Genomic DNA, 15,933 nt, shown 5'->3' with positions numbered 1-15,933 from the left:
ACTGATATGATTTTGGATCACATTAAGAGGCAGAGCCTAATGAGGAGGTGATGGTACTATTATACAGGATGTTCCTAAAGTCTGGATACATAGGCAAAAATGCATATTTTCAAGAAATGAAATGAATGAAATTTTCAGCAACATTTTATTTAATTGGAACATTAACAAATAGCATCTTCAATATGATTTCCATCATTTGTGATGCAAAGGTTGATGCGCTTGGCAAAATTCATGTGAACTCGATGCAGTACCTCTACATTGCTGTCAATTTTAGCACATTCACTCTTTATGTATTCAATCAAGTGTGTTGCATCTATGATTTTCATTGCGTATACCTTCTTCTTTAGCTTACCCCAGAAAAAGAAGTCAAGAGGGCTAAAGTCTGCTAATATTCCAAATATTTCAAAATATGCATTTTTTCCTATGTATCCAAACTTTAGGGACACCCTGTACTCTACCTTGGTCATATATCACACATAGTGTGTTTATAACACATAGTTTATATTCAAATTTGCAGCCAGATTTTAGGAAAGAAGCAAGTAAGTTGAGGAACAGAGATAGGAGGGCAAGCAAGATGGTAATGGAACCTGAGTTCATGCCATATGAGACTCAGTTGTCATAACTGGGGATATTTAGTTTGGAAAAGATACTTTGGGTAAGGACATGTGATAACTGATTTCAAGTATTTGAAGGGCTTTCACTAGAGGGATTAGACTTGCTGCCTTGGACCAGAAGACAGAACTAAGAAATGACTGGTGGAAGCTGCAGAGGCAAATTTAGGCTCAATGTCAGGAAAAACTTCCTAGCAATGAGAGCTATTGTAAAAATGGAGTGAGCTGCCTCAGGAGGTAATGAATGGGAGATCCTTCTTGGGCAGTTTTTAAGCAAAAACTGAATGAACAAATTACGAATGTCGTAGATGGAATTGTTTCAGGAATGGATTGACCTAGATGGTCAACTCTGAAATTCTCTGATAAAATCTTTTGCCAAGTGGTTCTACATGCCTAGAATAACCTCATCTTGTCTTTTGTCCTAAGACAAAGTCCCCAACCTTTTTTTTTAAGTTACTTTTTCATTTCCTTGATGTTACTTGGATAATGGAAGAGATTAATTCATTGTCAATATATTAAAGTTCTTGATTATTCTGGGAAAGAGGCACCACTAAGACCCTTTCTCTGATGAAAATGCTAGGAAATGGAGGTGAAGTAGCATAGCAGCTAACTCTATTATGTGAATTTTTGAGATCAATTGAGTTGGGTAACTGGAGTAATCATAATCCTCTGCTTTCCACATTTTGTCTTCTGATTAAGTGGCAAGTTGACCAGGTAGGATCTTTTTTGCGTTCGTTTCAGCCTCCCATGCTTTTCTCTATATATTAGAATACAGCTAATGAGGACAAGAAACCTCCTAGCAACCAAGGGAAAGGACAGTTGTCCAACTGCAAGAAATGTCTGGAAGCCCGTCAGCAGTGACGTTTTTGTGACTGCTTCTCTGCCCTAGACTGCCCTTCATTTGGCGCTCTCTGGCCCAAATGTGCCAGCCTGTCTTTGCTCAAGAAGGGGTAGAGCACCAAGGCAGAGGCAGGGACGTGGAACCAGAGAATGGTCAGACTGGGGGGTGGGGGAGGGACTGGCGGTGGCATGTGTGTCAGCACGGAGCCCTGGAAGGCCAAACTCTTCCTTGTCTGGGAATGGACTGCTTAGGGCCAGAAAAGATGTAAAAGATGAAACGAAAAAGAGAAATAGGAAACCAAAAAAGAAGAGAGACAAGGAAGAGAAGCCAGGGGATAGTCAGAGAGATGAAGAGAAGATGGAGAGGAGAGGGTGACAAACTGTGAATATATGGTTTAGCCTTTCTCAAATCAAAAGCTGTTAAGTCAGTGTTTCTCAGTCATGAGTCTTTTTATTTTTTTTTATTCTTATTTTTTTCAGTAACAAAAGACACAGAACAGATCTCAATTTAATGCATTTCCAAAAAGTGCATTTTGCCCATCCTGCCACTTCTTGGAGTGTGGAGTTATAGGGCAAGAAGAGGAGAAAATGAAACGGAAAGAATCATCTAAAAATATAAACAGCCTCTTTGAAAGAAAGATGATGGTAAGATTTTTAGGGTCCCAGTTGCCTAGGGGAGAGACAGGGCCTCTTTACTCCTGGGTACAGAAGAGTATTCTCCAAGCCTAGAGGTCCCTGGCACTCACGACCTGTATAGTCAAGCTTGTTGCCTCCTCATTCCTAATGACTGGAAAAAGTCCTTACCAAGGTTGTCCCCACCCCCTCAGCCCCTTGTTCTGCTAGGATGTCTTGAACATCCCCAAAACATAGGATTTTTAGCCCAAGGGATCATCATTTTGAGAATGAATCATGACTAAGAAGAGGCCAAGTCTCAAAAGTGCTTACTTCCCTCTGGCTCCCTGGAGCCCAGACCAGGATCTGGGGTGGGGTAAGGTACCAGTGTATGTAATCCTGGATTTCCTGAATGATCAGTAGGATGACAGGATACTCTGAAGCTAAATGGTGATGGGAGACCATGAGATGGATATGATGGGGCACAGGAGCACAAGGGGTAGGGTGCATTTGGCTGGTGTGAGGCTTTCTGGGACAGCAGTCTATGGGGCTTAACTACTAGCCACCCTGGAATGGACTTCATTGGGCAGCTTCCCTATGTCCTCCAGCCTTAGGATGGGGAAGCAAAGAGGACAGATAAATTCAGTCCACGTGCTCTCCCAGCTCCCTAAAGCCTGCATCACGGAGTCCCTGAGAAACAGGCAGCAGGGTAATAGGAAGCTGGCTGGCACCAACATCACACCTTATAATGGGCAGCCCTAGGAGACGGAAAGTCCCATGGAGTCTGGAGAACTTTCTTCTCTCCCATTGGCTAAGAGGTTTACTGTGCCCCTTTGCTGGCCCTGTAGCTTTGGTGGTAGGAACACAGGTCCCATTCCCCTTTCCCCCAGGGGTAGCTGACACCATTCATAAGGGACAGAGGTAAGAGTCTAAGCCCTCAGGAGGTCTTTGCTTTCTCCTAGTTTTTCCAAACAGGAATTCTGCTTGGGTTTTGCAGGTATGTCCACAAGGGAAACTGGAAAGCCCTGAAGGAAGCAGCATATGCTGGGACATGACTCTGTGTGTACTTGTGGATTTGCCACATTGCTGTTTTCAGAGCCTGAAGGGGGACTAATTCTTGGCTCTGAGAGGTTCTGTAGTTAGTTGCTCACTGCGTGAGAATTCTTCGGGTACTGGGAAAGATTCCTCTCCAACCCAAATGGGTTATCATCCTCTTTGGGTCTTTACATCTCCAACTTATCCTCTATCTGCCCTGCAGTACACCCACCCGCCCTGCCTTCTTTCCTGTACCCCTCACCTCCACCCCAATGGGCTCTCCACTGCTCACTGCCTGGGAGGGGTTGGACTGCTGGAGTTTGGGAGCCAGAAGGAACTGATGGAGGTGGCAGCTCAGACATAGTTGGCAGTGCCCTGGTGAGCGTTGATCCTCTGCATGTGGCAGGAATGGCAGAGCAGATGTCCATCCAGGGGGAAGCAGCAGCAGCCCTCCTCATCACTCAGCTGCATTCGACAGTCCTGTGGAACAAGGGCATAGATCACATCTAGTACAGGGCCACCCAGGGTATTCAGGGTCTTCTGACTAGAGCTTCCAACCTCTCATTCCCCAATGATTGGGTTTGCAGGGGCTTCCCAACATAACTCGAGTCAATGCTCCGGCCAGACACCAGGTGTCGCTGCTGCAGTAGAAATGCTGGGATAGGCCCTCTGCCCCAGAAGGAAGAAGCCTGAGCCGTCAGGGTCTGAAGAGTGGCCTCCTGGCTTTCAAGCATCGTGGAATAGAAGACACGCACTCACGTCCAAGCTCTGCCACTAACTGGCCACTGTGACCTTGGGGCAAGTCACTTTACCTGCTTTCAAGGCTCAGTTTCCTCATCTGTGAAATGGGGACTAAGGAATTATACCTGTCCTACCTGTCTCGTGGTTTTGTTGCGAGGGAAGTCCTTTCAGGCCACCAAAATACCAGGTAAATATGAGCAGTTACTGTCATCTCCCCCATAAATCTGACTGCACCCTAGAGATTTGAGTCTTCTCCAGCCCCGCACTCACCTCACAGTGATAGCACTCAAAGTGGTAATCTCGGTCCATGGATATCACCCTCACGATCTCCTCGCAGCCCTGAAACAAAAGGCAAACCCCCACTACGTGGACAGGAAAGAGGGCGCTGGATCTCACCCACAAGTCCACACCTCGCCCAGACTGTGCCCCCTGCCCCCACTGCCACTGTGAAGTGAAACATACCTTTGGGTGGCTACTGCAAACCCTCCTCCTCCTCCTCCTCTCCCACAACTGAGCTTGTGGCCCTAGTTCAGTCTGTTGCCACATCTGGCATCATGAGATTGTCCCTCTAGGAGCTAAGGGGCGTCCCCTCAGACAGTTCTGCCTTGCACATCAGTGGGTAGGAGGGAGCAGGGGAAGGATAAGGAAGAAGGGGGTTGGGTTTGATCAAAGAAGGTGGCCTTAGCCTGAAGGGGAGGAACAGGAGATAGATAACCCCTGCCCAAAGAACAGTAAGAGCTGATGGGCTCTGGTTTCTCTATGAGCTGTCTTGCTTATGACCTCAGTTCCTTCTCTGGCACATTCCATCCAAGAGTGAGTTCAAGGATGCTCTCCTACCAGCCCTCTTCCTGAATCTACTTAAATGTGGTCAGATCAAGGGTTCCCTAATAAGGTAGGAGGAAAAGCGCTAGTTATAACAAAGTTTCCAGAAAGGAAAACATTTACAGATGAGTGTTTTGTGCTTTTTAATGTGAAATGCAGAGCCAGGAATTGGCCTGAAATATTTCTGATTCAACCACATGAGTGTTTGCAGAAGGTGTTTGGGGGTGGTGGGGAGTGGTGATGGAAGGTGACAGCCTAGAAGCAGGTCTTTTTTAAACACTGGCATCAGCACTATCTACTTGTTCCTCATAAACCCAGACATACTGACCTCTGAGGGGAGGATGGGCTGGCCACAAGCAGCACATTTTGGGGCATAATTTCTGGAAGAGATGAAGCAGAGGCAAATTCAAATTGGGAGCATATCTCAGGCCCTGGTCCTGTCTCCCCCAGCCTCCCAAGTAGAACTCACTTGTGGTAGTCGGTGACACAGTACACCTGGTTGGAAAAGTCCACAGTGAAAGGTACGCCATCCAAACACTTGTTGCAGACAATGCAGCGGAAGCAGCCCGGGTGATAAGACTTTCCCATTGCCTGCAGGATCTGACTCAGTTGTGGGAGGAGGGGAAGGGAGTGTGATTAGTGTGGATGGGAGCCCAGAGTTTAGTACCACTGCCAGGTACCAACCTCCATCAGGCTGCAGACCTTCTAACCAGACCCAACCCAGCCATCTCCTTCTGCCCTTCTGTTTGTCCCAATAAGCATTTGTTAAAGGTCAGCACAGTCTTGGCGCATGCACACACACACACGCACACGCACACGCACATGCACAAGCACAGTGGAGGAGCCAAGAGAATCATAGAATATTAAGCATGAATGGGACACTTATAAACCACCAGATTCAATATCCTCATTTTACAAATGAAGAAACTAGGCTTAGAAAGATTCATTCAGTGACTTGTCCAAGGTCCCTGAAGTCTACTCATCTCATCCTAATGAGCTTTGCACCGTGCTGAAAGTAAAGAAATGGTTAAGCTTCTCCCTTGAAAAGATAACTGTGTTACTTGTATCTGTATCTTATACCTCTACAACATTTGTAATGTCAAGAAACAGGGAAAGGGCAAGGAACCTTCCCCAGGCACCCAGCACAGAGCAGGTGTTTAATAAAAATTTGCTGAGTGAATGACCTCAAAGAAGTTATAATTAAAGTTTTCACATATATATTTGTGAAGCCCTACAGAACATTAGGAAATCAAATACACAAGATTATGTTGCAAAGACTGCAAAGCAACAGGAGTTAGGAAGGAAAAGATCAGTGTGAGTTGGGGTTAGAGAAGGCTTCGTGGAGGAAGAGTCTTGATTTACTCCTGGAAAGATGTGCTGGACGTGGAGAAAGGGGCTGGGGAAATGAAGAGAGACGAGGGGAAGATATTGCATATGGAAAAAAAATAGGACCAGCAAAGATGAACATAGTCTGCATGCAGAGTACTAGAAGAAAACAAGCCTAATGGGACAGACCAAGCGTACGTGTTGAAGAGCAGGCAGAAGATTAGATAGGTAAAGTAAGGGCATACCACGGAGGATTTTTGAGTGCCATGCAATAGGAACCTATGATAGGCTTTGGAAAATTGGAGGGAAATGGGAATTTTAGCTTTTAGAGCCACAAAGAACTCAGAGGCCATCCAGCCCAACTCCTTCGTTTTGCAGACATGGAAATTGAGGGATTAAGTGGATTGCCCCTGGTCACATAGGCAGTAAGTGTCAGAGCCAGGATTTGAACCTAGGTCCTTTGATTCCCAATCCAGCATTCTCTCCATTGTACCATCCTGAATTGCAGGAAGGTTTAGCCTGTCTGCCCCAACCCTTTCCAAGTCATCCCTGACTCTTTAGTCTCCATCGCCCTTGATTCTATCTTGCCTCCACCTAAAACATTCCACTAGCAACAGCTCTCCAGTTGAATTTTCCTTACCTTCTCCAAGATCAAGTGACCACAGACACAACATTTTTCTGCTGCTTCCTGGAACCCTGAAAACTGGAAGGGTGGGAGGCAAGGGGGAGAAAGAGAAAAGGCTGTCATGAAACTGAAAGTGATGTGACCACAAGCTGAAAGGGACTTAATGAAGGGGACCCCTTACACGGGGAAAGAAGAAGGGATGTCAGGGGGTGCCAATCCTAGGTACAATGAACTAAAAAAATCAGTCCTGACTCACCAAGTAATCCTCCTCACAGTAGACAGAGCCATTGACACTGTAGAAGGCTTTGCATCGAAGTGTCCTCCCTGGAGCCCAATGAGAACAGAAGTAAGGGGGGTTGGGAATCTACGATACAATCCCAGCTTCCTTCAGGATCCAAGAGGCATCTAAGACTACCTCTTCAGGATTTAAGTTCCTCCCAGAAAACAGATTATACCTTTCAGTCCAACACAGCCCATACTCCATGTATCTCATGATCGAGTTTTTAGTCACCTTGCTAGACTCAAACTAAGCCACCCTACTCAACTCCTAAAATAACAAAAATATCATTATGCCCTCCCCTTCCATGAAATACCACTCTGCCCTCATTCCACCTGTCCTTACCTATGCCTCCTAGAGGTAACCAGGTGGCACAGCTAAATACAGCAACAGGCCTAGAGTCAGAAAGGCCTGGGTTTGAATCCAGCCTCATACACTTACTAGCTGTTTGACCCCTGGAAAATCACTTTACCTGTCTGCCTCAGTGTCCTTATTATAAAATAGGGATGATCATAATACCTACCTTCCAGGGTTGTCATGAGGATCAAATGAGATAATGTTTGTAAAGTGCCCAGCACACAGCAGGTGTTTAATAAATACTTGTTCCCTTACTCTGGTCGAGTACCAGACTCTTCTACAAACCCTTTCTGAAATCTCTCCCAACCCTCATCTCAGGAAAGAGAGCTTTCATTATCATCATCATCATCATCATCTTTTAAAAGTACCTATTGCACATTACATTGTGTTGGGAGTTGTATAAAACGGAATGACAAGAGATGTCTCCTCTGCTTCTGTGAATAGCTTGGTCCTGTGCCCATCCCCTCAGCTAACTCCCTCTTGGGACTGAACTCTGTTGGAGGATCTAGGGATACTGGAACCAGGACAAAATGCTTTGGCGGCAAAGCAGGCTGTGCTTCCTGCTATCCTGGGCTGTAACTTTGATCTCAGCAATCGTTCCAACTTCCCCAAAGATCAGGGAGAGCCCCAGAATGTACCCTAACTGCGCTAATGATTTCCTTCAGCTCCATCAGTGCCCCAACAAGGTAGTGCAAAGAGCCTCGTCGATCTGGAGGGCGGGGAATGAGAGGCAGAGGGCTAAGGCAATTGAGGGGCCCCAAAGCAAGAATGGGCATATTTCCCACCTTTGCTATCTTCCCATTAGAGCTTCCATTCATAGCTCTGTCTGGGCAGTTTGTAAAAACGGATCTGAAAACTAAATAGAAAAACAGAAAAGGGGGTGGGGTTTGGAGGCAAGAATACAAGCTGAAAGTAAGAAACAATCTGAAAAAGACAACAACTGAGAGTCAAATGGGGGAGGGAAGGGAGAAGAAGAAAGAGAAAAAAAGAGAGGGAGTCAGAGCGTCAGACAGACAGAGATAGGAGATTAAAGGTTTAGCAAAGGAATCAGAACAGAAGACCAGCAGTGGAGGGGGTGGTGAGGGAGGGACAGGGGGAGTCAGTGCCGACAGGGAGCCCCTGCATAGCCTCCTGAGCTAACAGTGGGCATTCCTGTAGCGTGATGTCATCAGCTTGGCATGGCCCAGTGGCCTGCGCTCCAGAGAGGTGGCTGAACTCTGACCAGCCAAGAGAAAACCCCTCTCCCAGCTCCCCCACAGCTCCCCATTCCCTAGGCCCACCCCCCTCCCCTTCCACATTCCTGTCTTTCACCGTCGCCCCAGGCAACTTGGCTGCCCAAGACTAAACCCCACCAAGCACAGGGCTGCAGGCCCGGACCCAAAGCTCAGAGCCCAGAGACCAGAGCCTGGGCTATGCAGGCAGCGAACACAACAGAGAAAGAGGGAGGGAGGGAGGGAAGAAGAGAAAAGAAGACAGACATGAGAAAGGAGGGAAAAGGAAAAAAGGATGGCCGACTGAAAGAGAGGGGGGAACAGATCAGTAGAGGAAGAAAGGGAAGGGGGAGCAGACTACCTGATGCAGTGAGAGAAGACAGAAAAAGAGAGGGAAATAAAGAAAGACACGCAGGCAGAGAAAGAAGGAAGATGGGAAAGAACTAGGTACTAGATACTCAGTAGATGCCCAAAAGCTTTCCACTGAGAAATTTAATGATCAAGAGCCCTCCTGTTGCTCCAATCCTTGTCCTGCCGCGGATGTTGCCATTCCTTCTGAGACCTTTGTACCTGCCCCATCCACACTGGCTTAGGGGAGGGCTTCACTCACCACAAGAGCAGCAGACAAAGCACTGGGTGTGGTACAAACTGTCCAGGGCCTGGCAGGCATTGCTTTGCCCATAGATGCCCTTGTTACACTTTATACATGTGCCTGTGAGGAGAAGGGAAAAGAGAAGAGGTCACCATACCAGTATCCTTCCTCCTTTGACCCTTCTTCCCCCTTCCTCCACCCTATTGGACACAAGGAAGAGGCTTGAGAAAAGAGGGTGGAAAATGGTTTTTACAGGCTCTTCCTTCTTGGGAAAGAGGGCTGAAAGTCCTGGATATGCTGAGAGAAAGCAGAGCCAGCAGTCCTAGAAGTGTTCACTCATTAAATATATCACTTGAGTTTTGACATGCCCAGTCCTGGCTAAGCTTCATGAGAAGAGACAGAGAAATCTTCAAAGTTATACAGTCTACTTGGGAAGAAAAGACCAATATGTAAAACAATCCCAAACAATATGACAGTATACACAGTATATTATCAAGTCCGAAACTGTAGGGCATAGACAAGACGGAGAATTCCTAGAATTCAGAAGGGATAGAGCAGACGTAATCAGGAAAGGCTTCAGTGAGGATTTGGGGGTATGAACTGTCTCCTAATAGTTTATCTGGGCCTCAGTTTCCTCATTTGTAAAATAACAAAATTGGAATCAGTCCTGTCTAAGGTACTTTACAGGTCTAATATTCTATGACTCTTAAGGATGGGTAGAATTTTTTTTGGATAGGGAGGAGTGCAGGAAGGCATGAAGACAGGAAGAAGTAAGGTGGACAGTGAGATGAGTCTGTGTGGAGTGGAGAATGTGAATGAAGTTTAGGGAGTAGTAGAAAATATGATTGGATAGATAGATGGGGCTGTTTTCAGAGACCATCCTGCCCTTTCCATTTTCCTTTTCCCTTTTTTCTTTCCGGTGAGAGAAGGGGGCTAAATGGCTGCAACACTCCTAGGCATGGGGGGCTCTTACTCTATTTCTTTCTTACTCATGTCCCCATCTCCATGCCAAGCCTGGGGCCCCCAGGTTCCGAGCCAGACCCATGAAGAGATCAGAGCTGAATGGGACCTGGGCCTGCCCCTCCCCCTGTGGTGTGGCATGCTCCTGCCCAAGCACAGCCCTGCGACCTGCAAGTTGAGGCCCATCCCAGCCCGAGCCCAGGGGCTTGGGAGCCTCGTGCTGCAGCTGTAGCATCTGATGGGCCTGGACCTGTTTTGCCTCCACCCTACAGCAGCTGGGCAAGGATACAGCTAGGGAAAAATGGGCCAGGACTAGCTAGCGGGGAGAGGGGGGCATTTACATAGGGGTGATCATACAAGGTGTATGGGGGATGGGAGAAAACATATTAGGGGGTCCTCGGTGGGGAAAGTAGATCTAGTGCGCAGGCCAGAGAGGTATGAGCCTCAGGGCTCTGAATACAACCTCCCTGGCAGGGAAGATCCATACCAGGAGAGCCGTGCCTCAAGGGGCCATGTGTCAGAGCCAGCTCACCAGGAAGCCTTGGAAATTATGGGAAAACAGGGAGTGCACTCAGGCATGTTCACCTCTCCTCCTCTACTGCATTACACTCTTAACCCACCACTACCCACACCCCAGTCCTTTCCGACGGATCACATCCTTTCTGGATTCCTCCATAATTTTCTAGGCATTAAAGGTTTAAAGGAAGAGGCTGCTTCTACTAACATCCACCTTTCCATGGGCCCCAAAAGCAATGTTCCATGAGGCCCTGCCAGGTCATTTCTGCCTGCCTGCCTGTTGTATCTGCTCTCTTTTTACCAAAAAGATCAGGAATCAGATCCTCTGCTTTCCTCTTTCAGCCTCTGGCTTGGCGTGGGGGCTGGGGATGAATTCTGTAAATGCCCTCTAAGCCAGCCTTGGCTTCCTTATCCCTGGAACCCTTCTCCAGAATACCCGTTCCTCTCTAGCCCCCCACCCTGTGGTGGCAGAACCCTCACAGTTCCAATGGGGGGGGGTGCTTTCGATCAATGACAATAGAGGCAGGTGAGAAAGAGTAAAAGACTTCATTCACAGGACCAAGAATAAAACCTTTAACTAGAAAAATTGCTAGGGGACAAACCACCCAGTAGATAAGAATGCAGGCAAATCATATGCAAATTCAAGGATTCAACATCTGAATGTGATCTCTTTGCCTGGGTCTCACAAGTCTAGGCATCGGATGACATGGTCTAACATTTTCTAATAGCATCCTCAATGCAAGTATTTTTCTTAGCAGTCGATGAGCTCCTTGAAGTCAGGTTCCACACAACTGGGGTCCCCCTCAACTAGGCAAAAGATAGTCTTCAAATAATACATATTTGCTAGATTAAACGGAAGAGGTAAACTTGAAGGAGACTAATGGGGTCCCCTAAGCCCTTAGGAAGTCCACGGTCTCAGGCTCAGCCTCAGCCCTAGGGATGGGAGTGGGAAGGCTGTAGGGGGGATAGTCTTCTGGTCTTTGGGTCCAACTGCAAATATTGACCAGTATCCAGGGTCACTGTTGGTAGCAGTCGCTCCAAGTCACTACCTCAGTGATAATGGTGTAAAAGTCTTAGGCATCAGTCTCTGTGGTTCTCTGCTCCTGCCCTGACCTTTGGAAGGTGGGGACAGATTGAGGGAGGGGGGAGTGTGTATGAAGCTGGCACTGCCAGGTCTACTTACTAGTAAATGCTTTAAGTCTGAAAGCAGGCTAGGCGGGGTGGGGCAGGCACCTGGGTCCCCGTTCCCGCCCTAAGGCGCTCCCTCCAGCTTCACGGGCTCCATTTCCCCGACGGGCCGCAAGGCGTGTGCGGAGGAAGGCACCCCCCTCCCAATCCGCCCCGCCTTGCGGGCACCTGGAGCGGGCCGGGCAGGAGCCAGCACGCAGCCTGCCCTCCCCACCCCCACCACCCCTGCATTCCCCGCATTCCTGCGGGCGGAGACAGGGGATGGGGTGGGGGCAAGGCGGGCAGGCGCCTGCTCGGGCACTGCCGGGAAAAGGGGAGCCAGGATGGGGGGTGGTCTGTCTATCCCACTCCTGCCCTGTTCCCCTGAAGCACCTCCAGAGGCTGAAAAAAATCAGAACTGTGACCGCTTGGGGGGGAGGGGTAGTGGGGGTGAAGTGGGACCCACAGGATGACTTGGAGGCCTGGAGATGTAAAGAATTGGACATTCTGGTCCATCAGAAACTGGACGAAGTAGGTAGAGGCCTTTGGTATCCACTGCCTGTCTCTCCAACTTAAATCCATAGAGAGTCTGCCACACTCCACGGTGCTGTCCCTAGGGCACCTTATCTCTCCAGCCCCAGTCCACCCTTCCCCGTCCTTACTCACCGAAGTAGTCCTCCTTGGACTCAAGTTCCCGGGCCCGACCCCGGCCTGCCTCTAGTGGGAAGGGGCCAGGCGGCTCTTCAGGGCCAGAGGATTCTGTACCTGGGGGTTCCCCGTGGGCGCCTGGTTCCCGCCCTCCGGTTCCCACAGCTAGCCGCAGCAACGCTGCCAGCTCCTCTGGGTAGCGGACGCCTGCCGCGCAGTCCCCGTAGCCGGTCACAGAATGTCGTCCAGGCTGCGCCCCTCGCCTCTCTAAGGGCCCAGTCGCTCCCATCCCAGTCCCGGTCAGGGCCCCAGGACTACCCAGCGCCGGTGGGTACGAATGACGGCTCTCTTGAAAGCCGAAACCCGTGGGCCGGTGAGCGCAAAGACGGTCTAGGGCAGCATGGAGGTCGGGGTAGGCAGAGGGGACACCTCCTGGAGGAAAGCCTGTAGGAGCCCCAGTAAAGGGAGGGCCAAAGGGGCATGGCCCAGTGGGCAGGGGGCTCCCGTGGCGTTGGTCGTAGCCCATGCTGATGCCACTGGTTCGGTTGCTGCAAGGCCGGCTGCCACCAGCTCCGCAGCTCCCCGCCCCGTCCAGGAGCAGACTGCCCCGGGGGCTAGACGGCTTGCTGGCATCGCTCGCGGAGCTGCTGGCGAAGCTAGAACGCGGGCTTAAGGTGGGGGCCAAAGTCTCCAGACGCAAGTCGGGGAGCAGCGATTGGGGTAGAGGCAAGGCCCGGGGCTGGGGTGCCCCGCCGGGGAAAGTAACTTCGTAGCGCGGCGCCTCAAAGGAGTAGCGTCGGATTCGCTCAGCTTCCAAGGGGCCCTGCTCCCGGGCTGCTTCCAGTGGTTCATCCTCAGATTCTCCGAGAGTTCCCCGGGTCCCAGGATTCCTGGGGCCCCCGGACCCGTTCAATCTCCCCTTTCCGGGAGCAGGGGTCCCATCAGGCCCTGACCGGCTCGACTCCCCCTTTCTGCGGCCAAACTTGGCGCTGCCGGAATCGGAGAGCTTCAGCTTTTCCAGCAGGCGGCTGGCTTTCTCTCCCAGTCGCTCCATGCCCTCGGGTCCGGGGCCTGGAGCTCCCTCCCTGCCCCGGCTCCCCGCTGTGTTCGGACTGCTCCCCCTCTCCCTGGCCGCAGGAATCTAGACCCCTGGGGGCACTGGACGGGCACTGGGGCTCAGCTGGCGGCCCGGGTGCCCGGCGCCCAGGAACCCACAGCATCCCCTAGGGAGAGGGGTACAGCTCCCCCACCCATCAGGGAGTATAAGGGTTGGGGGGACCTAAGCCTTCAGCTGTTCTATCCACCACTCTATCTGTTCATCAGTCTGCGGGCTGGCCCTGCCTCCCCCAGCTCCCGGATCCCTTCGGCCCCCGCCCCCCTAGCTACTCCCCACTCCCCCCCCCCTTAGCTTCCACACTTAAGCACCGACTCGAACTTCTCTCCTAAACTTTTGTCTGCCCAGCCGGACCTACTTTCATAGAAGGGCGGAGCGCGGTGTGCCTGTAGGAAGGGAAAGAGGTGGGGGTATCAGCGCAGGAATCTTTGGTTCACCCTTTCCGAGGGAGGAAGACTGGAGTTAACTCTCTCTTCTGGACATAGTGCAGTCTTTGATAATGGAGACAGGAGAGCTGGGACAACTAATGAGTCGTTACTGCACCTCCTTAGACGCAGTCGAGGAAAGAGTGTACGGGGCCAGTGGGAGGACTCTTTGTCTGCAGTTGGAATGTGCGGAGGGGCACGGTGGAATCCAAGGATAAGGAGTGAAAGCTACTAGAGAGAGGCATGTCCTGCGCAAACATGGTCACTTTGTTCCCAGCGTGGAGATGGAGTTAGACGGAAAAACAGAGGGAAACGAACAGCTAGAGAAAGAAATAGAGTGAAAAGAGGAAAGTAGAAACAGAAGAGCTCTCAGAGGTACAAACAAGCAAGACGGACATATGTGAAAGAAGGAAATGGGAGTATGCTCTAGAGGAAGAAAAAGGCCAGGTGAGGCAGAGCTAGACACACAGAAACGGGAATCAAGATCTGTGTAAGCATAGAAAGAAAGAGACAGTGTGGACGGAGCTGGCTCTGGAGTCAGAGAAGCGGCGTTCGATTTTTGGCTCTGCTACATACTACCTGTGTGTCATCGAACAAAGCATTTAACCTCTCTCTAGGCCACTTTCTTCTGTAAAATGATGGGGCTGGACTAGATCATGTGGAAGGTGTTTCCTTTCAGCTCTACATCTATGATCCTACGATAACAAGGAAAGAGAAGGAAGGGAAAGGAAACTTTGACTTAGAGATAGTCAAAGGACCCAGAGGGAGCATATATAATTATATATATATATGTGTGTATATATATTATATGTATATATTATATATCAGAAAAAAGCACAGATGGGGAGAGGGAATTAGGGAAAGGAGCAAAAAGGGAAAGAGCTTAGAGAAGCTGGAGGCAGAGATGAAAATGAGACACCGAGACAAACACCACCTGGTGTTTAGAAATGGAATTTCTCTAGGCGGCTTCAGGTGTTAGGTGTGTCAGGGAAGAGCAGTCAGGGGCAGGGTACCATTTTAGAGAGCCCTTAGCAGATAGGCGATAAAAAATAAATATGGATCTGAGAGACGGAGGAGAAATGCAAATGAATGAAAGTGATCAGAACGCACATAAATGAGGAGAGACCAGATTAGTAGGCTCGAGAGTGAGGGAAAAAAGTAACAGTGGCCAAGGCTGAATATTGGTCAGTAGTTTCTTCCAGATTGATTTTTGTTTAAATTAGCATATTACAAGCTGGAGGAAGGGACATATGGGGAATGATTTATTTGCAGTAGATATTAAATGACTATGCAAATTATACATAGGTTGCTGGATGCTATCCCTGTGTCAACATTTTGGACACTTTTTATCATAGTACAGTAAGTTGCCCCAGGGAATGGGAAAGGAAAGTTGTCTGATAATTTCCTTTTTAGGAAATTAATTTATTATAGCTTAATCATACCTAATGATCTGTCTCCTTCCTTTTGTAGTCTCTTGTTAAGCAGACCTCCTGTTTCCTTGGTCAGGCTTTGGGATCTCTCCCTGAGCTCGATAATTCTCTAATATCAGAAAGTGGTGACCAGGAAAGGGAACTGGTGGCCAACCCGCTCAGTTTAACCAATGTCCCCTAAACTTTCCAGAGAGCAATGTGCGATGTATAGTATAGGGATTCAGGTGCTAAGCCAGCTTGGAGTCAAGAAAATATGGGTTTAAATCCTTTTCTTCACAGAACAAATCCCCTTAATAAAAGGATTTATTCTGTAAAACTTGGACTCAGTCAAAAGGCCACACCCAAGGACCTAGAAGGCCACATGTGGCCTCAAGGCACAAGTTCCCCACCCCTGTCCTATGGGGATCAGCAATGGGATCTCCCTGTGAGTGGTCACTATATCTCTAGCCTGGGAGAGATAAGGAGACTTAATTCCAAAAAAGTAAAATAAAAACAAATCCTACCTCTGACACTCATGTGTCCACAGGCAAGTCATTGAAATTCTCTGAGCCTCAGTTATCTCTGTAAAAATGGGGCCAAAAATACCAATAGTAGCTCCCTTACAAGATGGCTGAGGCTTTGGTC

The 15,933-nt window shown here is 49.2% G+C and overlaps 1 protein-coding gene across 1 annotated transcript; it reads right to left on the bottom strand.

Moving 5' to 3' along the window:
• Positions 1-1,928: 1,928 nt before the first annotated feature.
• AJUBA (ajuba LIM protein) lies at positions 1,929-13,666 on the bottom strand. Its single transcript, XM_036735755.1, has 8 exons — positions 12,359-13,666; positions 9,068-9,169; positions 6,869-6,936; positions 6,628-6,690; positions 5,131-5,261; positions 4,990-5,041; positions 4,110-4,178; positions 1,929-3,578 (listed from the first exon to the last, which is right to left on the bottom strand). The coding sequence occupies exons 1-8, from the start codon at positions 13,392-13,394 to the stop codon at positions 3,453-3,455; spliced, it is 1,647 nt and encodes a 548-aa protein (XP_036591650.1). The 5' UTR covers positions 13,395-13,666; the 3' UTR covers positions 1,929-3,452.
• Between the last annotated feature and the right edge of the window lie 2,267 nt (positions 13,667-15,933).

This window comes from Trichosurus vulpecula, chromosome 8 (assembly GCF_011100635.1).
Source record: "Trichosurus vulpecula isolate mTriVul1 chromosome 8, mTriVul1.pri, whole genome shotgun sequence".
Lineage (NCBI taxonomy): Eukaryota > Metazoa > Chordata > Mammalia > Diprotodontia > Phalangeridae > Trichosurus > Trichosurus vulpecula.
The sequence above is the reverse complement of the archived record's forward strand: the minus strand, read 5'-3'. Positions and strand labels throughout refer to the sequence as shown.